This window comes from Sciurus carolinensis, unplaced genomic scaffold (assembly GCF_902686445.1).
Source record: "Sciurus carolinensis unplaced genomic scaffold, mSciCar1.2, whole genome shotgun sequence".
In the NCBI taxonomy this organism is placed as follows: Eukaryota; Metazoa; Chordata; class Mammalia; order Rodentia; family Sciuridae; genus Sciurus; species Sciurus carolinensis.
In genome coordinates this window covers 716,114-743,782 of record NW_025920187.1, presented here as the reverse complement: position 1 = coordinate 743,782, position 27,669 = coordinate 716,114, and the positions used below count along the sequence as shown (strand labels likewise).

Here is a 27,669-nt window from a genome sequence, read left to right as displayed (position 1 = left end):
TTCAAATTGATTCCTCCATCACGCCCTCCATTCCTCCAAGAACACCCCAATTCCCTAGCTGGTACTCTCATTTCTGGCAAAACGTCCTTAATCCCCTTCTCCTTGCCCCTCACCTAACCACCCCACGGTTACTACGGCAACGTCGACCTGTGGCTCCAGCCCCGCCTGTGCCAGCCAGGGACCGCCCCCCGTTGCCATGGAGACCAGAAGACCGCCCCTCCTTCCCCCAATCTCCCTCATCCACAGACACGGCACCCTGGGCCCAGACCCCTCGGAACCTGAGAGGCACGGGGGACCCAACGTGGGAGGAGTCCTCCGCACTCCTCTCCCCGCCCCCGACCAAGCGCCAAACGGCCGGCACAGGCTCAGACGCAGCGCCCGACATCGGATCCCACAGCGCGCGCTCTCTGCCAAGGGACGTGGGTTCGGAGAGCGGGGCGGCGCTCGGCCTCCTGGGAGTTGTAGTTCCGAGGTTGCTGCAGCTGCACTAGCGAAGTTCAATGGGTGAGCGGGATGAGGGCAGGAACAAGGTTACCGAAGACCCAGTATCTCAGAGCACGCATGATCGTCACCAAAAGCAACGAAAAAATGAGACGCCAGCCCTCCTAACTAGTTTTCCACTTTTATTCTTTGATTATTCTAGCCCAGAGTTTACTTTGCACCAGGCACTGGTGTACAATAGAGAATAAAATGGATCTCTTATTTTGGTGTTTGGGGGAGATTGTTAATAATCGCAAACACAGGTCAGTGGAAAACACGGTATGTTAATAGGTGACTGGGGTGCTTTTGGTGTTGCATACTAATTCATTTATTCCCCCCCTAAAGCCCTGAGGTAGGTACTATTATTATTCCCAAGCCTTGATACAGAGAGGTCAGGCAACTGAAGGCCACATGGATGGAGCTGGGATTTCGTACTTGATAAGCTTAACCACAATGCTAAATGGTAAATAGCCCTATGGTATAATTCCAGGAAGTGGTGTTGATAAAGTAGAGAAAGAGGGTAAAGTGACTTTGGAAAGAATTCTCAGGGATGGCCTTCGGGAAGATATGATCCTTCACCAGAGAACTGAAGGGACTGACTTTACTTGTGGGATGGGCATGTGGGATATAGAGGTGGTATACAGAGGACTAAAGGCCACTAACTTTGGTTGTTTTTTTTTTTTTTTTTTTTTTTTTTCTCTCCTTCTTCTTCTTCTTTTTCTTCTACTTCTTGCATTTCACAAGAGCAAAATACCATTATACATGTTGCTACCTCTGCCGAGAATGTACTTCTTCATCCTCTTTTCTTGGGCAACAAGTCCTTCAAATTTCAGTTCTAGAAGAATCATTTGCCCTGGCCTGTTCTGCTGACCGTACACCTCTTCCTGCTCTGTATTTCTAATGAGCTCCCAGGAAATGTTGATGATGCTGTTCTGTGGATCACACTTTGAAAAGCGAGAGTCTAGTCAACCCCCTAGACGGCCCAAGACACAAGTCATTAAGGGCTCACTCACTGTTCTATATCTCTGAAATGCTGATGTTAACAAAGCATTAATGTACCCAAGATAAAAGACACCTTTATTAAGTCCAGTTTCTTCCTTGAGATTCACTGTATGGGTGCTGGTAGAAAAGTCTTTTGGGATCAAGCCATGATACCAGAACTCCAAGTAGCTATATTTCTTGGCCAAAAGACAGAAACTTTTTTGGAAGGAATTCACAAAGAACCGGAGAAATGAGAGGGGAAACCTGACATTGTTGCAGCATCCAGCAGCAGTTGAAGCCATGGACTTCCCACAACCTGAACCTCTGAATTGTCTTTGACCTCAAATTCCTTTGTTGCTGCTTAAAGTGTTCCTCCTGGCCTGTCAGCAACTGCATCATGCTTAAATTGCAGGCCCCACTCCAGACCTACTGAACCCAAATGCATCTCAACAAAAGTTTGAGAAGTACTCAGTCACCTCAACCTGGAATTTATACCCTGCATCAGTTGTGACAACAGAAACCCCACTGAACTTCCCTCAGTCAGTAAGATATCTTCCACTTAAGAAGTTCCACGATAGAGCAGACTCCAGGAACTCCCATCAGCCAAGGATCCAGACTGTCTTCATCTTTCGGCTCAGTCCTTCAGCGTGGGCTCCTCCTCACACCAGCTCAGGGTGGTCGCAAGCAGGTCTAGACCTGACCATCTCATTCTGAGACTTCTTAGGAATGAGGAAATCTTTCTTAGAAGCTCCACCCCAACCTGAGCAGACTCATTGCCTAGGAGTGGTCACCAGTCCATTCTCAAACCAGTCACAGACAAAGATGATCAGCAGGGACCAGTCGCTTGAGGGTAGCATCAATTCCCATCTGAAAGTTGCCACCGTTGCACACTAGTCCAGGGGAGAAAGATGAGGCCTGAGCTGCTGTGGAGCTTGATTCACTGTGGCTCCTCCATCCACCTGGCCCTAGGAGGCTTTGTTGATAGAAAATAGAGGGATACAAGCCAGCTCAATTTTCTTCTGGGTCTGGGTCTACCACTCTCCCCCTGAAGCCATGAACTCAGCATGGAAACCAAAATAATACTGCTTTATTCCGGTCTTGAAGCACAACGGTCCGGACAGTTCCCCTCCCTGCAGGGAGAGTCTCCAGTTCATCCCTCCAGACTCCCATTGCCCTTTCCCCCTTTTCCAGGAATGGCCAAGCAGGAGGTGAAGGAAAGCCAAGTCTCCAGGTCTTGGAGAAACACCCAGATCATTCCCCTCTCAGTTCTCTCTCCAACTCTCATAACTTTCTTTTGTCTCCTCCCCTTTTTAAATTCCCTCTCCGCCCTGTCTCCTTCCCCCTTCCTGGTCCCACCCTCATCCTCCTCTGCATTTCCTTACTTCTCTTCCACTTCTGCCTCTCCTCGAGTCCTCTCCTCTGTCTCCCCTCTCTTCTCTCCCCTGCCCCTCCATGTCTTCCTGTTCTCCTTTTTCTCCAGTGCTTTCCCCTCACCCCTGCACTCCCTCCAGGACCAGTTTGCTTCTGTGAGAACCTCCCACATCCTGGTGTCCTCCTTTGCCCTCCAGCTCCTGCCCCTCCCCCAGCTCAGCCCCTTTCCTGCTTCCCACCTTGGCCTGACCCTGTTCACACCTCTCATCACATGCGCCCTCTTCTGAGGGAAGCCCTCTGAATCTACCCTGGCCATCAGCACTTTCCTCAGCTGTGGCTCTAGGACCTCAGAGACCATTGCCAGCTTCCCCTTGGACCTAGAGAGGCAAACTACCAAGATGAGGTCCCTGGATGACCCAGGAGGTGACCAGAGGGACTGGGGTACCCTCCTTGGCCTCAGCACTGTTATCTTTGGGATTGAAGAATGCCCTCCAAGTGGAGGGTGGCAGGTGGAGCCCAGAAGGGTCAGGGCTCCTGGGCGCTCCCCCAGCAATCCCTGAGCAGGTCCATGTGGAATAAGGCTGCCCCCGTGAGGAGGCGTGCTGCAAAGAGGTGCCGGCAGGGCAGGCGGCGAGCTGCGTGGATGGAGCAGCTGCAGTGGGTCAGCGCCCCGTCCAGGAAGAAGTCTGAGGTGCCGTCCTTGAGAGCAAAGCCAGCTCCAGTCCAGTGGAAACCCCGGGTCCCATGCTGCCTGGCAAAGGCCAGCTCCTCAGCCACCAGGTCTGCCAGCTCTGGCCCACAGGCTGCTCGGAACTTGGCCAGTGGCTCCCAATCTACCTCCTCCTCTCCTGAGGGGCAGCAAAGCCTCTTTGGTTCCCTTGGGCCTTCTTCACTTCCTTCCTGCAGGGCCACCCTTACAGGCGGGGACTCACTCCTCATCACTGCCCGCTCTGGGTTGCCTTCCAACACGGTCCCCATGGGGGCAGTGCACAGGACTCCATTCCCCAGCCCTGGACCCCTCCCTCCTCTGTCCCCCCACTCCGGTGCTTGTCCTGCTCTGCTTGTGGGGCCCACAGACCAGGCTCCCTCTCGGTCCCCATTTGCCACACCTGTGACCCTAGTGTCCTCAAGCTGGACCACAACTATGTCCTCCAGGCCGCGTCTCCTTTTGACACCCAACTTCCCTCCCCTCTCTTCTGCTAGCTCTGGCCCTCTCCTCCCCTCCCCTCCCCACTGGGGCCCCCTTCCATCTCCCTTCTCAGGGACCAAATCCAGGGGCTTCTCCAAATGGCTCCCCCTCCAGTTTCTGAGACCCAGCCTCTTGCCCTTATCCAATTCCACCTGATGCCCCTTCCAGTCTCCAAGTTTCAGACCACTTGCCCTTTCCTCCTGCAATGGGCCCCCCCTCCAGGGGCTTCCTTCAAGACCCCCAGCCTTCTCAGACTCAAACTGGGTTCTTCCCCTCTTGTCTGTGGTCTCTAACACCCTAATCCTTTGATCCTCCAACTGGGCCCCCCTCCAGTCTCTGACCTCTGGTCCTCTCAAGTGACCTTTCTCCAGCTGGGCGCCTCTCCAGCCACCCCCATCCAGCCCCCTCACCTTCTGGTTCTCCAGCTGGACCCCTCTCTGTTCTCTCGCCTGCAATCCCCTCCCCTTCTCAGTTTCTAGCTGAGCGCCTCCCCAGTCACTGGTCTCCAGGCCCCTCACCCTCTCATTCTCCCCCTGGGTCCCCCTCCCGGGCAGGCTCTCCAGCCATGCTGTATCACCATCAGCGCCCTCGGAGGCTGCCTCCCCCGCCGCGTCCGCCCACTGCATGGCCACCAGGTCGCGAAGGCACTGGGCCACACTGTGTGAGGGACTGAGGCGGCGCAGAAGTCTCCTGCGGTGGCCACGCACCAGGGCGCAGGCGTCCAGGTCACGGGACGCCTCATAGGCACGGAAGCGCACCCACATGTCGTGGCGGGGTGCCCAGTTGTGTTCGAAGTATTTAACAAAGGCGGCCGGGCCCTGGGCACGCAGCTCGGCCAGGGCCTCGGAGTAGGCTGCATAGGATGACGCGCCCGCCAGGCGGCAGAGCAGTGGCCACAGACCAGGGTCCTCCTGGCTGGCACCTCCCAGCTCCTGAGCCTTGCTGAAGAGCGTCTCGAGGCCCTGCGCGCGGCAGATCTGCACACGCGCACAGGGCAGCAGTTGGCGCACGGCCCGGAGCTGCGCTGCCACTTCGGGTCCCGCAGTGAGGCAGCGCACTCGGCCCTTGACGTCAGGTGCACTCTGAAGCAACGAGACAAGTACAAAACGCAGGAGGCTTGGCGTGCCAGGGCGTGCCACACAGCATGCAGCCTGACGTGCGCGTCCTGCGCCATCCACGCACAGCACGGCCAGCAGGTCCAGCGCGCCCTGCAGTCCCGGCAGTCGGTCCACCAGGAGTATGCGTGGGAAGCGCCGCAACAGCGCCCGGGTGCGCGATGTCAGGAAGAACACAGTCTCTACCATAGCTTGGTCCTCTACGAACACCAGCTTCACCTGCGGGCGAGGGCAAGGAGGCAGGAAAGAGGTCAGGGAAGGCTGGGGCTGCCCGCCCAGTTCCCCAGAAGGCGGTTTCCTCCTTTGGGGAAACAGGGAATTCATTCATTCGCACTTGCATATGCATTTACCCTTTTAACCAGCAGGAGGCAGTGTAGGGAAATGGCAAACAAAACAAAAACAAAAGAATGCAGATTGTCTGGGTTTGAGATCCAGGCACCAAGACCTATTAGCAATATGATATCTGCATATACACTTTTAGGCGGAGCTTCCGTTTTTCCTACTGGGGACTAAGTGCTAATTCCTTCATGAGTTGTCAGGCAGCTTAGAGCAGTGATTCTCCAAGTGTGGGCCCTGTATAGCACCAGCCGATGGACAGACATGCACCTTTTTGGGCTTGCCCCAGACCTACTGAGGCTGCAACTCTGGGTCGAGGCCCAGAAATCTATTTTACTGCTGGGGCTTTCCGGGGCTCAATTAGGAGGTGGTCTACTGGTAAATGGCAGATTGAAGAGGTAGATGGTCCAGATTTGAGTCCTGCCCCCACCATGTCCTAACTGCTTGATTTTATCTTCCAGTATCTTAGTTTCAGTTCCTCCTTAATCCCTCTGGGTTCTGAGACTTCTTGCCCTAGGAACTGAATATTCATTCCTTCCAGCCAGGAGAGGCAGCAACTGTTAAAAAAGCAGCTCCCACAATTTCCCTAACTCCCTCTCATTTGTAAAGTGGTGACAGAGTCCCTCTGTGTACACCCTGCAGTGGGCAGTGGCGAACCTGTAATCCCAGCACCTTGGAAGGCTGAGGAGGAAGGATCATAAAGTTTGAGGCCAGCATGCACAACCTAGCAAGACCCAGTATCTGATGATAATAATAATAATAATAATAGGGCTGAGTACGTAGCTGGGTGGTAGAGCAACCTTGGGTTCAATCCTTAGTACCACCAAAAAAAAAAAAAAAAATCCCTCTGCGATTGGAAGGATGAAATGCATATAGAACATTTCCTGGCACAAATAACATCACCACCATTACTCATTCGACAAGTTGTAAGTGCTCTCTAAGAGTTCAACATTATAATAATGATCTCCGCTGCAACACCACCATCCCAGCTAAGCCAAGGCCCCATCTCTCTCCCAGTCCTGTGGGACACAGCACTTGCCACCCTCTAGGACATGGTGTCTTTATTTGCCAATTCACCTTCTGCCTGTTCACCCTCCCTAAGATGTAAGCCCCACAGGGCCAGAATGTTGTTCCCTTTTGCATCTCTGATGCTCTTCACAGTACCTGTCCCAGGAAGCCAACTCAAAACATCTGGAGGGAGGGAGTGAACTAAGGCAGGAGGGCACAGTGATATCCAGTGGCCTCTTCTCAGGAGTGCAGGTTCAGCTAACAGACTCTGCATTTGAATCTCAGGTTTGCCTTCTTTTAGTTATGGGACCCTGGGCAGGTGACATCCCCCCAATGAGCCTCAGCTTCCTTGTCTGGCAAAATGGGAATCTGTTTAAATGGGGATGTCCTGGTGAAGCTAAAATGAGGTCAGTCCTGTCCAAGTCTTGCAGCAATGCCTGGTATGCACAAATCCCAGCTACAGACCATTCACCCCATGGCTCAGGCCCCAACGCACAGGGCTGATGCTTCTTTTCTCTCCTTCCCCATCCTCCACATGCATTCCACACCTAAACCCCAGAATTGTTACTCAGAATGAGTCCAGATCCTGGCCACTTCTCCCTGACCCCATGGCCACCAACCTGGCTGGGGCCGACACATTCTCCCACCTGGATTATTATAGCCGTCTCCTCACTGGGATCCCAGTGTCCACCTTCACCCTGTCTGTTCCCCAAAGTGGCAACAAAGAAGCATTTTCAAAACTCCCATCGGATTGCCCCGTCCACTGCTTGAAAGAGCTTCCCAGGCCTTCCCATCCCACTCCAGTGAGGATCAAGAATCCATACCACAATCATGGGCCTCAGGAGATGCTATGGCTTGAATATGGGTCGTGTCGGAGGGCTTCTACCTCGTTCACCAGGGTGGCAGCACTGGGACGTGCCCTGGGTCTTTAAGAGGTGGGGCCTGTTGGGAGGTCCTGAGGTCACTGGAAGTGTGTCCCCCCCCAAGGGAACTGAGGGACCCATCAGACTCTCACTCTTCCTTTCTCTCTCTCCTCTTCCTGGATGGACATCTGGATACTTGCTTTGGCATTCATACCCACCACGAGGTGCCATCCTCACCAGAGCCCCGAACCAGTGGGGCTGCTCCACCTCAGACTTGGACCTTGCAGAACCTTGAGCCAAACACTATTTCCCAAGCAGCCCATGCCTGGTATTGGTCATAATGATACAAAGCTGACTATTAGGAGGAATCAGCCCTTGTGATCTCATCTTCTGTCTCTCTCCCACTTTGGTCTCTGCCACTCTGGTCTCATTATTGCCCAAAGGCCACTTGATGGGGAGGAGAGATTGGGAGTTATGAGTCAGGGTTCCCCTGTACCGTGCCAGTGGCTAGGGCCCCTCAGCCAGTCCCTAAAAGAGCCAATGCACAGCTGCAGAAGGAGGCAGGATTGAATCCTGTTTAACCACACATCTCTCCACAAACCATTCTGCCACCACCATCTTATAAGACCATTTAAAAAGTGATGCACTATGCTCAGTTAAAAAAAAAAAAAATCTACTGAAAAAAAGGTCTGGTATAGTTCAAAAAGAAGAATGAAACTGCTTTCTAACCCTGAATAACAGATTCATCATCTTAAAGAACACTGGAATTCAACATATATTTTTTTAAAAAAATCAGTACACTTACCATTGCCTGAGTTACTAAAAGCTAATGATTTTTCAACCATCATTAATCTTTATACTATAATTTTCTCAGTAGATGTTCAATCTAGACCTGCTCTGTCCTGCAAGCCATGAGTCACACGTTTAAATTTAAAATTTTAAGACTGGGGATGTAGAGCCTTTGCCTAGTATGAATGTGTCTCTAGCACTGCAAGAAAAAAAAAATTAAAACATATAAAAATTCATTTCCTCAGTTGCACTAGCCATATTCCACATGTTCAACAGCTAGATGAGGCTAGTGTCTACTAGACAGCAGAGATATATAACATGTCCATTATCACAGAAAATTTTATTGGACAGCAGTGGTCTAGAAACTGACTCAAATATAAAAGCCATAATGGGTTTTTTAAAAGTGAACAATTCTACAGAATTAGGTAAGTTTACATCTTCTCCTCCCTGGGAGTCAGGAATAGACGGAGACAGTAAAATGCATTTGCCTTGAGACTTGTCCAGAGCAGGCAAACCCTGGACTAACTAGAAGCTAACTTCTGCTCTTCCAGGGAATACTCAGATTCCTGATCTTGGGTTTTCTTCCTAAAAAGGGGTCTATAAACTTTTATTGCATTTGCACTTGTTCCTTAAGCAACATTTACTGAGTACCTACTGAATGCTTGACCCCATGCTAGGCCTTAAGGAGACCAAAAGAGTAAGGCAGGCCCAAGTCCTGCCCTGCTGGACTAAGCAAGTCAATGAGCAATAGGACAGTGGGCATTCCTTCCAGCTGAGAGGCACAAGGATCAGGAAATTAAGAGCTCCTAGACCCAGAGCCAGACTGTCACAGAAATCCGAATCCAGGTTTGTCTACTACCAGCTGCGTAAACTTACGCACCAGCTGTGTAACTTAAGGAAAGCGTATTTCTTGCCCGTTCCTGTCTGCAAAGACGGGGAGCATAGCTGCATCTACACCATAAAGATATCATGAAGGCTGAATGGGTTAATGTGCGTGAAGCACGCAGGCAGCGCTGGTGTGAGTGCTCACCGAGTGTTAGTGGTCACCTGAGCATGCGATGCAGGCTGAACAGGAAGGCTAATGGGACTGGGCTGCTGGGGCTCCCCCGGTGGAGTTAGGGTCATCGCTGAGAAGGGACCATATGCTGCAGATATGCACACTGAGGCTGAAAGGGCCTGGATGTGCAGTGAAGGAAGAACTCAGCAGGCCTGGGCTGTCCACACCCTGCACACTTCAAAGAAAAGGTTTGTCCTTGGTCAGCTTCTGAGGGGACCCCTCGAGCCCCTTGGTCATTCTGCCTGACATGTCTCTGTTCTGCAGCCTTAGGACACATCAGACAGTCAATGCTAACGCTGTGATTCATGGTGGGGGCCTTGGGCCATGCTGTATCCCCTGGACCTCTGGAGAGGCTGGAGACTAAGGTCAGACACGTCTACATGAAAGACCCCCACCAAGAACCCTGGACACCGAGGTTCAGGTTAGATTCCCTAGATGGTAATGCTTCATGGATGCTGTCACCTGTCACTGGGAGAAATATGGACACATCTTCCCCTCCAGGCAGGACACCTGAAAGCTCACGCCTGGTCTCCAGGGTTCCACCCTATGTGCCTTTTTCCGTTGCTGATTTTAATCTATGTTTTTTGCTGTAATAAATGATAATGGTGAGTCTAATGATTTCTCTGAGTTCTGTGAGTCCTTTTGTGAATCACTGAACCTAGGGATGGTCTTTGGGACCCCCAACTACTCCAGGGGAGTACCCTGCCAAGTCCACGGAATTAGCAAGTGTTGGGGCTGAGAGCCACGTCCAGGTCTTTAGGAACGGTTGGGGATCAAAGGCAGGCTAGGGGGAGATGTGTGGGTGGCACTTCAGTGTTGGTGGCAGTGAGGATGGTGGGACCCTGTAATGAATGTGCTGCTCTACCACAGGCTCACTGAGAAGTGTGATGTGCTGAGTGCGGGTCTGGACACCAAGGGGAGCAATAAGGCAACCCGGAGAGGGAGGGGACGGCCAGCAAACCAAAGGAGCAAATGTAAAGATGACGTCAGGTGCATAAATCACTCAGGAACACGACAGCATGTGTGGAGCGGGTTCCCTGCACCAGGCACAGTCCTGAGCACCAACTCCTGTGACCCTGACGACCACCCTGCAAAACAGAATCATCACCTCCCACCTTCTGGTGCCCCTCTCTGTATTGGAGACTGAACCCAGGGGTGCTCTACCACAGAGCTACCCCCAGACCATTGCTGTCAATGGACCTTTATTTTATTTTATTTCTATGTGGTGCTAAGGATGGAACCCAGCGCCTCCCACATGCCAGGCAAGCGCTCCACCACTGAGCCATGACCCCAGCCTGAACCCCCAGCCCTTTCTGAGACAGGGTCTCATTAGGTTGCTGAGGCTGGCCTTGAACTTGTGATCATCCTGCCTCAGCCTCCCAAGTTGCAGGGATTCTCTGCGTGGACCACCATGCCTGCCTGGGTCATCTTCCTGTTCTGGATGGGGAAATTCAGACGATGAAGTCCAGCTGCTTGCCTGGAGCCACCCAGACAGTACTGCCAGGCAGAGCAGGGACTGGACCTATCGGTCATCACTGTACGCTTCCGACTTGGTGAAAGTGACCAAACAGGTTTGACTCAGTGTTTTCTGGCCTGAGGCACACAGTTCCTGTGGGGAGACACAGAAGCCCAGGAGGGAGCAAATTTTGAGGACCCTGCAGGTATCAAATTTTGCAGGTATCATCTCCAGACACACAAGTTGGTGGCAGAGGGAGCATCTGCCTTAGAAGGCAGATTCTACAAGTGCCAACACCAGAAATCACAGCACTGTGTTCTACCTAAGCCTCCTCCTATATCCAGTCCATCCTCCCTTTAACAGAAGATCAGAATAGTACTGTTTTTCACTCTGATCTGCAGAGGGTTAAAAATAGCTAACACCTAGAGGGCTTCCTACTTTCTGGGTACTGTTTTCTCCTCTCCCTATTAAACACAAACCTACTCCTCAGACAACAATAAGGCATTCTTTCTTATTCTATAAGGTGTAATCTATTGTTACCATCCCCAAACTGAGGATTAAGAAATTAAGTAGTCTGTTCTTAATTGAGAAATTAAGTAGCCTGTTCATAACTTGTCAATGCCCCAAAACCAGTACACAGCATAGCCAGAATGGGTAAAAAGCACATATCAACATAAATTAAGTTGCAAGCTGTTATGTCCTTCCCAAGATGGCTGATCTATTCCAAAAATGGGCTCTTAACATACAGACCACTCCTGCTGGGAGATGCAAGAGGTCCATGAGTCCACGGAGTAGGGGGAACCTGAACCCCACATCCAGGTAGGGCTATGAGAGGCCCTTGGTAAAGTGGCTCCCCAGAAAGTCCTTTATCCTCTTCCAAGTAACTGTAGGTCTCCCTCTCCCAAGCACTTGGCAATTATGCACCTATCCTCACCACTTGCAGGCAGGGTCATGTGATTTGCTTTGGCCAATGAAATGTGAGCAGAAATTACTTTAGGCATGACTCCCGGACACAGCCCTGATAGCCCTCCCAGACACATACAGTATATCCTGTCCTTCTAGGTCCCCAGATGAAGGATTAGCAGTCCTTCCTGCTTCCTCTCCTGGAGGGTGAGCAGGGAGTAAAGCTCAGTGAGCTAAACCACTGAGATGCCAGGGTTGTTACTACAGCAGACCCCAGGCCCGACACGGTCTTGAGCCGCTCCATCAATTGCCCCTTAATTTTTCTTTTTAAAAGAGACACAAATGGGTATAGTACATTGGGGTTATTTCCCATTTTTCATTTTCTTTTTAAAAATTAATTATTGGAGCTGGGTGTGGTGGTGCATGCCTATAACCCAAGGGACTCGGGAGGTTGATGCATGAGAACCACAAGTCTGAGCCCAGCCTCAGCAACTTAGCAAGGCACTTCTCAAAATAAAAAATAAAAAGGGCTGGAGATGCAGCTCAGTGGTAAAGGCCCTGGGTTCAATCCCCAGCACCAGGAAAAAAAAAAAAAAAAAAAAAATTGCCTGAATGTGCACATTTTACGTGGTCCAAAAGTGAAACAGCAGAATTCATGTAATTAAACAATTAAATGTCACACTGCCAGCTCTTCCTTCTAACCATCCTGTTTCTCCTCTCTATTCCTCCCCCATCCACTTCTCTTAGCATGCTTCTAAAGTTTCTGTGAATATAAGCAGCACACCTGCATGTCTTATTTTCTCTACTTTATATGGAACATGGCACATTATGTACAGTTTTGCAACCTGCTTTTTTTTTAATTTAAAAATGCATCTGAGAGATCTTTCTGGATCAGTGCCTAGAGTTGCTCTCATTCTTTTTTTAGTACTTCATAGTATTCCATGGATGGAAGTGTCATGAGTTAAATAACTAACCCAATACCCACTGGTGACATACTGATTGTTTGAATCTTTTGCTTTCACAAATCACAATGGTCAACCTTGTACCCAAGCCACTCCACAGTTGTGCTGCCCAATTTTGGACTGGAACCTCCAGAACTGCGAGATAATAAACCTTTCCACTTTATAAGTTAATTGCCTTGGGCATTTCATTACAGTGACCCAAAGCTGATACAGTCTCCTTTGGAAGACTGCTGGGAAGTGAAGAGAACAACGTCCGACTGTTGCTTAGCCTAGTCTAGGAATGGCAAAAAGGAACTCTTTTTTATAATCACTAACATATTAACAATGCGGAACTCTTTCAATAAATCTTGTAAGTGAAAGAAAGCAGGGTGGAAGTGTGTCAATGATGGCCTGAGCACAACTCGCTTTCTCCTGAACCTCAGGTACATCTATAGAAATGGCTTTTTACAACCTGAAAGACAAGGCAACAGGACAGATGGCAGGTATCAAACTTTGGAAGCTGGAAAGCAGATGAACAAACTGACCCCAACCCAGCAGATGGGGAGTCCTGAGTACCAAACACACAGTCCTCCTACGGACCCGGCAACCTCTGGCAGGGAGAAGCTACAAGGCAGGAGCAGTGAAGAAGCGACTTGACCTCTAACTCCCACCCTTCCCTCCTCCTACCCTGCCTGCCCTTCCCTGTTCCTGAAGACAGGGTAAAGCAGAAAGGGGCACTGGCCTTGGGGACATCAGGCCATCTCAGGATGAGGGAGGGGGAATCCCATATGGGACTGGTGCATCTTGCTGACTGAAAAACAGCTTCCTGGCCCTCTTCCCCATGAGGTTCCTGGACATGGGCAGCCTGGCCTTCATCCTCCAGCCAGGAGGCCAGAGCTTTCTCAGGGGAATCTGACCAGCCCCAGAGGAAGAACGAAAGACGCTGACCCCTGGCACTCCCCAGCACAGAGAGCTGGAAGCAAAGTGGTGTGCAGAACACGCCGCCCCACTGAGTGGCAGGGGCGGGGGAATAAATGAGGTTAAAAATACAGAAATGCAAACTTACCTGAACATTTATAGCACTGTGCTGTCCAATGCAGAAGCCGCCAGTCACTTGGGGCTGTTGAAATTTCCATTACTTTAAGTTTTTAAAATCCAGTTCCTCATTCATACTAGCTATGCTTCAAGTGGTCGATAGTCCCAGGAGGCCAGTGGCTACTATACTGGACAGCACAGATGTTTCTATCATTGTAGGAAGTTCCACCGGGCAATGCTGGACTATAGAATAAGAAGATAGTAAATCTATAAGCAACTGGTAACTCTGGTGACCTGAGGAGAGGACCTGGGGACAGGAGGTGACAAAGGGGCTTTTCATTGATCCCAGTTTGGGTTGGCAGCATTCAAAATGGAAGTTTAAAAGTCAATCCCATTGTTTGGATGGCTTTAATTCATGGAAGAGCTGCTTGCACCGAAGTCTGAAAGGGTGCTTCTGGGGAGACTGGCTGAGGTTTATTTATTCCATGGAGACAGTGGATAACAGCTACTAGCTCTGTGAGGACCAGTGGAGTAGGGATTTTTCCAGAGCAGCAAAAGACTTGGGGAAGGCCCCTACCCTTCTGGAGGCTGGAATTGTTGGAGTGGGGCCGGGTCTTGCTTCCATCTGGGGACCAGCACAGCAGTGAAGACTGTGGGCCTAGGTTCAGACTGAGGTCCCAACCCAGCTTTGCCACTAAGTAGTTGTGTGACTTTGGGCCAGTTACTTGACTTCTCTGTGCTTCAGGGCTTTTGTTCCTTTGTAAAATGGAGATGGGAAAGTCTCCTTCCTCATTCATCTGAGGTGAGATTTAAATGGATGACAACAAGGACTGGGATGTAGCTCGGTGGTAAGCACTTGCCTCACATGTGCGAAGCCCTGGGTTCCATCCCCAGATCCAAAAAAAAGACAAGGAACAAAATAAGGAATGACAATACATAAAGCATTTAGGGTAGTGCCTGGTACAGAGCAAAAAAGTTAGACAGCATCATGATCAGGCTGGTTACTGGTCAGGCGATAGAGGTGGGGTGAGTGCTCTGGGCCTGAGCAAGGAGGATGCCTTCACATCTCAGCTTCACCCTGAGCTGGGGTCATTTCCATGCTTTAAAGACAAAGGCACAGCCATGTGGAGATACCAGTTTTTGCCCTTGTCCTTTTTTTTTTTTTTTTAAACTTCAAGTCCACCTATCTGTGAAGGTGGATCAAAAAAAGATGGAGGGGCAGCATCCTGAACTCTCCAAGCTTGCTCCAGCCTCTGGGCCTTTGCACTGGCTGTTCCCTCTGCCTGGAGCTCTTCCCTCTGCCTGGAGCTCTTCCCTCTGATGACAGATGGGCGTCCCTTCCCTTCCCTCCATTTGGTCTTCCCTGCATCCCCTTCTCCTTCAAAAGGCCTTGCCTGACCACCCAAGCCACAACAGCACCCCTGCAGCCCTCTGGGAAAGCCCTCGCCTTGCTCTGTGTTACAAGTCTCCACTGCGTCACCTTCTACAACACAGCACCTCCCTTCTCATTCTTGATTTGGGTGCTGAGTTCAGGGAAGTCTTCACCTCTCAACACTCATCAAATTATATACTCCTTATTGGTGCATTTTCTGTCTGTGTGGTTTGACCTTAAGAAGAACCAGAGAGCATCTTCCACCAGCTTTGGCTTCATCTCCCTAGGCCTCTGGCACTACTGAACTCCCATCACATCTGGATGTCCTTGTCCACTGCTGCTTTCTCCCACTGGAGCTGCAAGGTAGCTGAAGGCCACAAATGGCTACGCAGATTTCAACAGGTTGAAATTAAATGCATTCAGTCCCCCACCACACTGGCTGCCTTTCAAGTGCCCAGGAGCCCCACATGATGGGCAACGGCGCACGATCAGATCACGTCCACGGACAGAGGTGCAGCGGGCCGCACCGGGGACCATGTCTGAGCTAAGGAACGCGCGGGTGCAGGGAAGGAGTGCAGGGGAGAGCGGGTGGGGAAGGGATGCGCGACTCAGGTCTCCCCAACCCTACCTTGGCCTCGGGGTCGGTGCGGAAGAGCCCCTCGAGCACCTGCAGGGCGTCCAGGACGCCGTGGTCGGGGCCCTTGCAGTGGGACAGCAGGCGGCGCACGTCGGCTGGGGCCACGAACTGCTTGGAGATCTGGTTGGTGATGCGCACCGGCAGGCAGGAGTTGGCCAGCAGGTGGCCCGGGCGGAAGTGGTGGGCGAACTCACGCGGGCAGGCCGGGTGCGAGTGGGTCAGCTGGCACTCGGACACCACCAGGCGGTCCCGCAGGGGGCTCAGCTTGACGGTGATGAAGGCCGGGCAGCTGGGCTGACGGGGCCTGCGGGAAGAACCACCACCGCAGTCACATCCCTCAGCCGCCCTCTCCTTCCTCTCCACATTTCTCTTCCGCTTTTAAATAATTAAGTTTTAATCATACAGAAGAGTCAAGGGCCTTAAGAATATGCCAGCGGTGTGATCTTGGGCAAGTCACTTAGAGTCTCTGTGCCTCAGTTTCCTCATCTATTCAAAGGTGGCTTAACAATCATCAGACATTAGGACTGAGGATGAGAAGGGCTGATACATGTAAAGCACACAGTAAGCACTAGGAGGTTGTGAAAATTCTGTTCCCACCACCAGCTCTGTCAAAAGTGAACCAATGCTTTGTTATATTGCCTCCAAAAAACATCAGCAATAGTCTGTATCTGCTTCTGGTTTAGCAATAACAACATGGCAAGTTGAAGCCCTCCATGAATTCTGCCCTAACAAATCCCTCTTCCTCTGCCCTCAGAGGCAACCACTACCAAAACTACGTACTTTACCTTCCCACATGTTTTGTGTGCCCATAAACAAGGGAAGGCATGTTTCTCTGTTTTCAAACTTCATATATACCAGGGGTGATGACCAAGGAGATCACAAATGAAAAGTCCAAAGAAATACCACTACACACCAGCAGGATGGCCCTGCCAACGAGACTGATGAGGGACATGGTGGCAGGAGCCTGTAGTCCCAGCTACCTGTCAGGCTGAGGCAGGGTCACTTGAGTCCAGGAGTTCAAGGTCAGTCTGGGCAACACAGCCAGACTCCTCTCCTAACCCAAGCAAAACAAAAGAAAAAAGCACTACTTAAAAGAAGAGAGAGAGAGAGACAGACTGATAACATCCAGCCTAATGAGGACATGGAGCAGCTAGAACTGTCACCCAGCGACGCAAGCATCAAATGGAAAACTGTGTGGCAGTATCTTCGAAGCAGGGCCTACACCTTTCCTGGGAGCTTGCCATCCTACTCAAGATAAATGCCACCAAAAGAGACACGCTGGCTTGTTCACAGAGGTAACCAAACATCCAACGAGCGAGAAAACAAGTTGGGGCGTATCCCAAAAGTAAAATGCCAGCAACACTAAGAATGAGCAGACTGTTATGACCTCCAACACCACAATGACCTTCACACCCCTGCTGTCAGGCCAGTCCCAAGACAACCTGAGACGGGATTCCCATTATATAAAAGTCAACAGCAGGCAGCTAACCTCAGTTGGCAGTGATCCTGGAGTGGCTGACCCTCGGGGGAGGCAGGCAGTGTGGGGGGCGCTTTTGGAGACTAGACATGTTCTGCTGGTTGTTCTGGGTGCTGGCTACATGTGTTTAATTTGGGGGGAAAGTCATCATGTTGCCCAAAGGTTGAGCAATCCTGACCTAGAATGGGAAGTGCATAGAGGTGGAGGAGAGGGTCTGGCAGCTGGAGAGCTGGAGCGGCAGGAAGGGAGACTTGGAGAAGGTTACCGTGCAACCTCTGGGAAGAGTAGCCAGAAAGAAAGCCCTTATGCTTCCTGGACCCCACCAGGATGCAGCCTCCTCTCCAACCTCCCAACTCTCCATTCTGTCGCCTATGTGGCCTCAGAAGGATTTTGCTGCACCCGGCGCTCACAGAGGGATCTTGCTCACAGCCCTCTGGGGCTCCCTGGCACCCCCAGGATAAAGTCTCAGCCACTGGACTCAGGTCCACCAGGTCCAGGTCTTGACACCATTCCAACCTCACTTCCTGCCTTTTCTCACACTGACTTTCCAAGTCTCAGACTTTGGCCCCTGGGCCCTGACACTGAAGAGACCCTGCTGGGGAGGAGGGTACAAGAGCTCAGAAATGATGGGTCCAAGTCACTGACCCCCTCTTCAGCTCCCTACTCAGGGACCATCCCTCTGGTCCAACTGGTCACCAGGCCCATCCCCAGGGCACTGTCCCCATCTACTCCATAGCTGTCTTTCCTGACCGGAGGCTCTGATAATTGTAGAGCACTTGGGACATTATCTGTACATACTAAGCACCATGTACTTACTAAGTCAAATGCTGTGCATATGTAAAGATACATACAAAGTCCTTTGAGGTTCTAGTTACTGGTCACCTCTTATAGAAAGCCTTCCAGAACCATCCTGTAAGCTCTCAAGTACAGCTAACCACTTTCTTTTTGTCCTCCTCAATCTCACTCTCAGATCTATGGGCCACTACTTCTATTTATTTATTTATTTGGCTTTGTCTTCTCCATTAGCTTCTGAGCAGATCAGGGGCCTAGACCAGTTCTGGGTTCCAAATGCCCACCAAAAGGCATGCACACAATAAGTGCTCAATAAGTATTTGTCACATTGAATTGGGTCCTGTTAGTGAAGCAATTCCTGATTAGGCCTGAGCTGCTTGCAAGCTCATGTTCTAGACTGTCATGTGATGTGTTGGACACTGTTCTGCTTTTGGCTCTGAGTCTCTCCTTCTAGAATAAGGAGAAAATTACAGAACAGTAAACCCACAACAAATGTTTAAATAACTGCAGGTGAGGACAGCTGTGGAGTGCCCATTTTGTACTGGATGCTCTCCTGAACAACCTGACACATATCAGCTCACTCAATCCTCAGCAACCTATCAGTCAAACTCTTTAATGCCCTCCATCTTCCAAGTGAGGTAACTGAGCCAGAAGGGTGACGTCACTTTCTCAACAGCACTGACTCATCATCCAGAGAAATAGTCCACTCTGTGCTTTCAACTCCGGTTACCACTTATTTAACTAGCTGCCCTGGGTCCCAGGGGAAGTGCCCACGGCATCCTTACAACAGCCCTCTGAGGCAGGTACTGTGACAACCCCATTTCAGAGCTGAGAAAACTGAGGCTTGGAGATGTGAAGTCCACTGCTCAAAGCCCTGTCCAGTAAGCAGCAGAGCTGGTCTCAGGCAGCCTGAAGGCATAGCCTGTACTTTTAAAGCATGCTACTCTTGTCTATGGCTCTACAACCCATGATCTTAAATTCACACCTGCAGGGGCCAAGCAGGTAGAACAAGGAGAGTGAGAGCACAAATCCGAAGCAGCAGAGCCACAGGGTCTGGTACAAACCTGAGCACCAAAGACCCAAAGAAGAGGTGGCTGTCTGCTTCCTTTCCTGTCCAAGGGAACCTAGAACTCAGCATTGTCTGGGGAATCATCTGCTTAAAATTTGGATCAATGAAGAACATCCCTGGCCCTTGGTGAGTACTGGCTTTCCAGGATCGCACATGGGTCCCTCTTCATAGCATTTCAGTTGTAGAGAGCTACCTGTGAGCTTGTTCTAACGTACATCTACCTGTCCACTCTGAAAGTTCTAGAAGGGTAGGGATTTTGTCTCTTGCTCAATGCCCCCACCCCCATCCAACTTAAATACTCCAGGTTCCAATGTGGGACCTGGTCCTGTATTTACTGAATGGAGGAATCTTTAGGTCTTGTGGCTTTCCTTCCCTAGTTTGGTCTCCCACTGTTTTTGGTACAAAACATGGCTCTCCTACTTCTCTGCTTGCTCTGGTGTCTCTGGAATTTCCTGTGAATCTTGTTTTCCTGTCTTTTGGTTGTGTCTCCCTCTGTTAAAGTCTATAAACTGGGCTCCATCTCCCTCTTACTTAGGCATCCTTCCTTGACTTGCGGCCTTTTGGTGTTTAGCAGCCTCCGTCAGGCTCTCTCCCTCACGTCGCTGGGAGCGGGGCTCGCTGCCCACCCCGCCCCCTTGTGCCCCTCCCCTCTGCAGGGCAGCGGCCCAGGCTCACGCACCATGTTGCGGGCTGGCTGGACGCACGCATGTCCTTGCACACCAGCAGCACGTAGCTGTACTTGAGTACGTGGATGAGCCTGTACAGTGGGGGTGCGCTGGCCCAAGGGCTGCGTGCCACGTGAGTGGAGCTCTTGACTGAAAAGACCACCAGTCGCTGCTGGCACCACTTGTCAAAGAAGCGACTGAACTCCGCCCAGGAGAAGAAGGTCCGCTCCAGCAGCTCCTGCTCTTCCTTCCCTGCTGCGGGGCTGGGATGGGGCTCTGGCAGTTCCATCCTGGGGCCCTGAGTGGAGAGGGGGAGTAGTGCTGTATATCAGAACCATCCCCACCGGGGTACCTCATATTCTTAGCCCGCCCCATCTCTGATGGTACTTCTACCCATGGGGACCACGGCTGGATGCAAGTTTTTCTCCATATATGAATCTCCACTTCAGCTTTCTTCTCTCCTTAACCCATTTCCCCTTGGCTCCACTGGAACCTATTTCCAACTCTGGTCCCATCTCTCCTAGATTTGAATCCGAGGTACAGTTGGGCTCCTTCTCCCAAATATGACCCTTAAGCTCAGTTGCAGATGACTCCTTATTTTCTGAACTTCCAGACAAGGTTTCTTCCCCTCTGGATGTGTCTCCCACCCTTGGCAGTAACCTGAGTGCCCCCATTCATCTAGAACTCCCCTTTTTGGATGCCTACACTTGGCTATAACCCATATCCAGCTGTGCCCCTCTCTACAGATGCTCCATCTCCAGATGTGTTTCCACATCCAAGCAGATGCCCTCATCCTCAGGCATATTCTTCGTGCACCTGTAGCTCCCTCCTCCCATATGCAACTGTTGCCTTTCCCCCAGATGTGACCCTCTGAGCCATCACATTCAGCTCTGGTTCCTGCTTCCCAGAGATGCTCTCATCTCCAGATGTGCTTCCCACGTCCCGTCATGGACCCTTTGCCTACAGGTGTGTGGCCCACTTGTGGAAAATTCAACTCCAGAAGTTATCACCAATATTCATCTGTAGTCCACCTCCTCCTAAGATGCATAGCCCAAGAGGTCAGGCTGTGGCCCCTTCCTCCCAGCCTGAGCCACCGTCCTTTCCAATGTGCGTCTTGGTTCAAGACAGGGCCCTTGATCCTCAGATGGGCTTCTTCATCCCAGATGCTCCCCCCACGTCCTGCGCCTTCCCCTCGCTCCTACAGCCCCTTCCAGCCGTCGCCCGCCTCCCCGAGCCCTCCTAGTCCCGCTCGCCGCGGCCCCTCCCAGCCCCGCTGTCCCACCCAGTTGCACCTCTCCGCTTCCCCAGATGTGCACCCTTCTCGCCCCCCCAACGCACCTACCCAACCCTGAGCGGCGTCCACCTCCCACAATGCCCCGCGCCGAAGCTGGGCCCGGCCCTCGCTCCCGGGATGCCCCGCGCGGCCTCCCGCCTTTCTTCCCGCCGTGCCCGGCGCGGCGGCTTCCACCGAGCCCTCCCTTCCCCCAGGGTCACTCCCGGGACCTGCAGCCATACCCGCTCAACCAGGGAAGGGCAGGCTTGGGCCACCTCCCAGCACGCTGTGCGGGAGGGCTTGCCCCGCTTCGCCCCACTTCCGGGCTGCCTCACGTTGAGAAGACTACGACTCCCGGCGACCTCCGTGCGTCGACGGCGGTGCGGACGGCGCCCAGGGCCCGCCCCGCGCCCGCCCCGCCCGCCGAGTTCTGCGCGCGAATTCTGTGGCGCGAACTTGGGACCGTCGGGTACGCGGCGCCGAGCTGAGTGCGGCGTCTGGGGCTGCGGCGCGCGGAGCGGCGCGAGGCAAGCGGGGCCGCGGGCGCGGGGCTGGGGCTGGGGCTGGGGACCGCAAGCGTGTCGCACGGTCCGGGCCCATGGCTTCGCTGGGTTGGGGTGGCGGCTGAGGAGCCGGCATGGGGACGCTGAGGCGAACGGGAGCGCGGTGCAGAGGGGAGCGCGCGGGCAGCGGGCTGCTGGCCGCCGGCGGAGAGGGGCAGGCGGTGGGTGACGAGGGCCGCAGTCGGCTGTACGCCACTGGGTCTGCCGAGGGGCCGGGGCGGGGACGGGGACGGGGACGGGGAGAGGCTGGTGGCGGGCGTGGCCAGTTGGGAAGCGCCGTGGAGGCGGGGCCGCCTGGAGGACCCGGGGCGAGGCCCGGCGGGGTCAGCGCGGGGCCGGCGCGCGGGCCGCGGGCCGCGAGGGTGGGGCCGCGGGACGTTGAGGGTGAGGTCCAGTGGAGGCCTCCGGGCCCCGGAGAATCTGGGCACAAGGGCTGACCCTCCGCATGTCTGGTAAGTGACAGGGAGGAAGCAGGAAGCAGGACAGGGCACCCGGCGGGGACAGGTGGGCCGCAGAGGTGGGGCCCAGGCGCGCCGGGGGGACAGCGGGGCCTCTTGTTGCCCAGTGTAGCAGGGAGGCAGAGGGGAAGCCCGGAGTGGCGAGGGGGAGGCAGTGGGCAAAGAGAGACATGTGAGAGGGGGTTGGCCTCGGAAAACGAAAGGGAACTGTGGAAAATGGGATCAGGATCGCTGCGTGCCCTCCAGCCCCATTTCTTCCCACCTGAGGGGGAGGGGGGCATGAGGGAAGGTTGGAAGGTCAAGTCTTGCTTTTCTTTTTTTTGGGGGGGTGGGGTGCATATGAGGTAAGCACTCTACCAACTGAGCTGTTGCCCCAGCCCCAGAAAGGTCAAGTCTAAGAAGGGCTCCTTAGTTTCCTTTTGACCATGTCCCCTGTGAGCCCTAAGGCTGCAACTTCCCACTGTGAATAGTGAGGGAATGGCGAGGGTGAGGGGATGGGCCCTTGTCCTTGGCCGTGCAGTCATGGAAACCACCCTCCGCCCCGACCCAGGACGCATATAAGACAGAGCTGCCTGAAGGGAGGAGGTGATTCTGCAGACAGCCCAGGCTTGGGGTAAGAGCTGTGGGTGATTCTGAGGAGCAGTGGGCAGCCGGTTTGGTTGTAGCAAAGGACCTGAGGAAATGGTTTGGGTGCTGGAGGTAAGGAGGGCATCATGTTACCTGCTGACTGCCTGAGAGGACTTGGGAGCTTCTGCTAAGCCAAGTGGGAAGAGATGGATCCCTGGTGACCTGACCTGCGTCACAGCAATGGAGTGGCCAGCTGTGGTTGACTAGGTTTGTCATTTGGAGATACAGCCAGTGGGTCTCACTAGTGATGAGTTTGGGGTGTGAGAGAAAGTGTTAGTTAGCAGGAGCTCCAGGATTTTAAAAAATGTCTTTAAAAAAGTGTAAGACATTGGTGTGGATTTTTTTGCTGTGGATTTTGAACTAGAAGTGGAGTCATGTAACTGCCACAATCAACTTTCAGTTGTTACCTCTAAAAATTGCCTCGCAGCCCATCCTTCCCCCAGCAACCACTGCTTTGTCTTATCCCTGAAGTATACCAGTAGTATGTTGCTTTTTGTGGCTTAGCGCTATAAAGGAACTTTTAGTACTTACTCTGCAGGCAGGGAAGAACCTTTTCCAACATATGCACCAATCATCTTTTTCCCAGAGGACATTCAGATCGTTGTCAGAGTTTGACAGTCTTGGACAGAGCTGCTGTACACATTCCCTCGGTCACCCTGTGGCAGGCAGCCAGAGCATTTCAGGGTTGTAGTTATGTAGGTGGGCTGTGGTGTGGAAGCTTGCCCTTCTCTCCTGACTGCTTTCATTTTCTCCACAGTGTGGTGGAGCAGAAGAGTTGATGGGCTAGGGAAATGTCTGGCAGTTCCCAGGGATGCTTTAGGAGCAGTCAGAAGCTCTGCAGGTGCAGGCACGGAGCAAGTGGACAGTGGGTTTAAAAGCTTTATGGTGTTTGTCGTCATGTAAAAGTGACAAAGTGAGGGAGGCAGGGGCAAGAGCACCAGGATGGGGCAAGGCCAGTGTGAAGAGGAAGCCTCGACCACCAGGCATGCATGCAGGAGCTGAGTTCCTTTAGGAAAATGACTGGAAGCAGAGGATGTAGCTGGCTGGAGCATGGGGTGTGAGAGACAGATGTGGGCAACCTCCATGGATAAGTGGTGTTTCATGCCAGGCATTGAGCCCTGAGCTGGGAATTGAGAAGTTTTAGTCAAGTTTCTTGATTGGCTTATTTGTTCATTTCTTCATTTCTTTCTTTCCCTGTGTCTGTTCTTCGAACCCGACTCTTCTTTCTTCCTTACTTATTGCACAACTGTTAAGTGGAACCTGTGAGCTTTCCCAGTTATTTTTCTTTTTCTGTTTACAGAAAAAAATAAATGAAAAAACTCAGCATGTATGCAGTAATGGTAGAAATTACAAAAGTGGTATGAAGAATATCTGATGTTTGGGAAATAATTTTTGGAGATGGGGTAAATCAGGCACAGCCCCACCTCTCTGAGCTCCACATGTGATTAGAAGACAAACTCTGATCATCATCACCAGAACACAGGGTCAGCCAAAGATGTGTGAGGAGAAAAGTACCTTTTAACCACAAGAGGTCAGAAGAGTGAGCATCTCTTACAGCAGTTGCCCAGGGAGGCTTCCAGAGGTGACAATGATATTCTCAGCACTCAGTGGGGCAACAAGGGACTGGGACACAGCAAGGCAGTCCCCAGAGGAAAGAGCCTGGAGGAAGTGGAAAAGTTGTTCATGTCTTAGATTTGTCAGTTTTTAGATCACTGTTTAGGGACCTTCTTTATTTTTCTTTTTATTTTGTTTTTATTTTTCCACAATTTTATTGTTGCACTACAGGTGTACATATTGATGGAATTGGTTGTTATGTGTTCGCACATGCACACGATATGACAACATAATTTGGCCAGTATCATTCCCCAGCACTTCATCCTCCCTCCCCTTGGTAGGGACCCTGTTTCTTACAGATGAGTATCCCATCAGTTTCCAGTGTTTTCTCATTACAGGTAGTGCTCAGTGAGGAACTCTGTGCTCACATCGCTTTGCCTATGTGTGAGTGTTTCTTGGTGTTGCCATTCTAATGGCAAGGACAGGCGGCCAGCTTGTCCCCCACCAGCCTTTCAATGTAAGGTCAACCATGAAATCCCTGGGGAAAGAGAAAGGCGCTTGGGCTCTTAGCCAGCCACACCTGGGTGCCAGGCCCTGTTGGAGCCTCAACCATGTCCCTCTGTCCTCAGCACCTTCATGTGGAAAGTGGGACTGATCACACCTCTTAAAGGGCTGACTTGAGGATCAGTTGGGAATGTGACCAGTTTGTCAGACTTTAAGGTAGGCTCCAGGTCAGTGGCTAGCTCTTTCTTCCTCCTTTGCTCCTCGACCTCGTGGTTCAGGGGTGAGCTGTGGAGAAGGCAGGTCTGGGTGGAAGGTACTTGGCCTGGTCGAGTCCCTGTGCCTCTGTACCTCAGTTTCCTAACTGGTATCAGGGTTTTTGTGAGTTGGAATAACAGAACACAGAGTTTCTGCAGAGGGTCCTCAGCAACATCAGTGGTCAGTGTGTCTTTTTCCCCTTTCTCCTCAGGGTTTTGGTGGCTGATCCCAAATCTCTTTTTCTTTGTGAACAGTTCTGGAGGGAGTGTAGCTCACTTGCTCCCCAAATGGCCTTAAGGAGCCCTGTTTAGAAATTCAGGTTTTCTGATTCCAAAATTCAGTCTGAGTTCCTGGAATCAGGGCTTTGTTGGTGAGGCTGAGGGAGATGGAGGCAGACATAGAGGCAAGTGTTACTGTGTGGACAGAGCGTTGTCCAAGATGCTAGAGAGGACCCCACTGGTCAGAGATTCCAGCTTCCTACCCAGAGGTCCTGTCCTACTTCTTGGCTTTATTGCCAGTATTCATAAGATTCAGTTTCACTTCCAAATTGGTAAAAATAAAGTTGTGATTTCTCTTTCATCAAATTTCATAGACCTCTGGAATTATATTCTTGGACTTCTGGGTCATAGGAATGTTCTGTGGACACCAGATTAAGAATCCTTTAAGGTTGCTCTATGGAAACCCTACTGACTTACTGATTTCATTAAATAATAAATTTGTGTTTAGAAATACTTAAGTTTTAAAAATCACATTTCAAATGTATACTGTATTCTAGTGGCCCTGCACACAGAGGGTACATGATACACAGTCTCCCCTAGTGACTGCCCCCAAGAGCACAGCATCACCTGTTGCTTTCTCCCAACAGACATGTTCTGTGCATGTAGAATCAGAGACACTTATACTCTTCCTTTTTTACATAACATTAGATGTTCTTCCTTTTTTACTGTCTGGTGTCCTCCCTTTCCTTTCAATCAACATGTTTTAGAAATTGCTTAACAGCTAAGTTTTATAGAGCCGTAGGTGAGCAATTTTATAAACTGCATATTTCACAGTCAATTCGGGACTTTATCTAACACCTATAACTAATTTTTCTCTAACCTTAAAACTTTAAAAGAAAGGAAAACAAAAACCTTACATCTTCAGTGAATTCTTCCTATTAGTTGAGAAACAGTCTCCATTTGGTAAAGGAGACACCTTCCCTTTTTCTCTGATGTACAATATTTATTCTTCACCAATACATTTTGGTTCATAAAAATGGGAGTTTCTTCTTGAAGAGGACACTCCTGTTTCTGAGAGTGGTTTTGTTCTTCAGTTTTTTCCCTAAGGAAGAGTTTTCTGTTTTGGCCTCTGCACAACCAGTATCTTCAAGTCTTGTGAATTTCTGTTTCAGGAACAACTGACGAGAAAAAAGAAGTGAGAATTCAGTGCCATCATGCAGCGAAGTATCATGTAAGGACCCTGCTGTCCCGTTTCCCCACCACCGTGCACTCAGACCCCCCGCTTCTTGTTCTAGATCTGGCCTTTTCTTAGAATTCAAATTAGATTTCAGGTCATAATTGCCAGGAGTAGGATGGAGAATGGGGAGGGGAGTATTATAGATAGGAGTGTATTAACCAAAGCTGTTTTTAATTGCAAGGTAGAAACCCTAACCCAGTGGTCATTGGGCAGCAGTGCTGTGCCCCCCTCCCCCCAGGAACATCTGGTTATAACAGCTTAGGAATGGGGGCTTTGTACTGGTACCTAGTGGGCAGGAGTCAGCACGCACTGAGCATCCTTTGCTGCATAGGACTGCCATGTGGTAAGCCATGGTCTGGCCTCAGGCAGTAACCCTGTAGTAATGCAGGCAGTCCTCGAGAAAGAAAGGGACTACTTGGCTTACCTAGTTGAAACCTCGAGTAAATAGCCTTAGGCTTAATGGGATCCAGTTGCCAAAGCTTTGTCACTGGGACTCTGACTCTTGTTCAGCTCTGTATCTTTGATGTTGTCACTCAGGCAGACTTGTCCTGGACTAGCAATCCCAGAGGAAAGAGGATCTCTCTCTCCCTGCTGTGCCTGAATGAATAGTCAAGTTTCAGGGCTGTGCCTGTCCCTGAGCAGCCACTGTGGCCACAGGTGTGATTGGCCAAGCCTAGGTTATGTATCAATGTCTGACTGTAGGTGAAAGGTCAGCTGTACTTATATGAGCCGAGAGAATTGTAGGGGAAGAGAGATCCCAAGAGGAAAATGGAGGGGCCCTTACCAGAAAATGAAATGGATGCTAGACAGAAGCAGATCTGGGCAACTGCTAGAGAAATCTGGGAGTCAGTGGCTCACGTGGATTCCAGGTTGCATTTTTCCCATGCGATGAGGAATCTGGGGTAGTCGGTCCTCAATTGCTTTATGTTCTGTTGCTTTGCTTCCTTTTCTTCCTTCCTTTTTTTTTTTTCTTTTTCCTCCTTTCCTTTTTTAGGCTTAAAAAAAATCTATGCCAGGTTGGAAAGGATTTCAGAAACTGTAGGGCGCAGTGCAGATAGGAGGGGTATTGGTGCTGTTATCATTTCCTTTTTCCCCCCTCTTGTGCTCCTCCAGGTCATTTTTCTACCCCACAAAAGAGGGTAAAGCAAAGAAACCTGAGAAGGAGACAACCAACAACAGCAGAGAGATGGAGCCCCCTCCAAAGTACGTACAGGGACCAGGATGTGGGATATTCCCTCAGTGGTCAAAGTTCTGTGGGTTGCAAGTCTTACACATCTCCTTCAAAATATCTCAGGCTCCAAAAGGAAATTTTTTTATTCATGTAGCTAGAAGTCATAAGGCAGGTCCAGTTTCAGGCACAGCTAGATCCAGGATCTCAGAATTGTCTTCAGGGCTCTGTTTCTGCATGTCTTGGCTTCATTCTAGACTAGGCTTATCTACAAGG

The 27,669-nt window shown here is 51.2% G+C and overlaps 2 protein-coding genes across 10 annotated transcripts in view; one reads left to right on the top strand and one right to left on the bottom strand.

Annotated features, from left to right (window-relative positions):
- Window positions 1-255: 255 nt before the first annotated feature.
- Window positions 256-21,123, bottom strand: Zswim9 (zinc finger SWIM-type containing 9). Of its 3 annotated transcripts, none has more exons than XM_047537840.1 (4): window positions 21,052-21,123; window positions 19,551-19,834; window positions 15,525-15,837; window positions 256-5,355 (listed from the first exon to the last, which is right to left on the bottom strand). In XM_047537840.1, exons 2-4 carry the CDS (start codon window positions 19,823-19,825, stop codon window positions 3,358-3,360), a joined length of 2,586 nt encoding a protein of 861 aa, XP_047393796.1. In that variant the 5' UTR covers window positions 19,826-19,834; window positions 21,052-21,123; the 3' UTR covers window positions 256-3,357. The 3 variants fall into 3 exon arrangements, with proteins under 3 accessions (XP_047393796.1, XP_047393795.1, XP_047393794.1); XM_047537839.1 differs by lacking the exon at window positions 21,052-21,123 and adding an exon at window positions 20,879-21,027; XM_047537838.1 differs by lacking the exon at window positions 21,052-21,123 and adding an exon at window positions 20,875-21,012.
- Lig1 (DNA ligase 1) overlaps window positions 20,999-27,669 on the top strand; it is a 32,409-nt gene continuing 25,738 nt past the window's right edge. Inside the window, exons 1-3 of one of the 7 annotated variants that reach the window (XM_047537837.1) lie at window positions 20,999-21,336; window positions 26,161-26,219; window positions 27,339-27,428. In XM_047537837.1, coding sequence (XP_047393793.1) covers window positions 26,203-26,219; window positions 27,339-27,428 — 107 coding nt within the window. In that variant the 5' untranslated portion in view covers window positions 20,999-21,336; window positions 26,161-26,202. Of the gene's footprint in view, window positions 21,337-21,666; window positions 21,825-22,581; window positions 22,665-26,160; window positions 26,220-27,338; window positions 27,429-27,669 lie in introns of those variants that run through there. The other 6 variants (XM_047537836.1, XM_047537835.1, XM_047537833.1 and 3 more) reach the window with 6 other exon arrangements.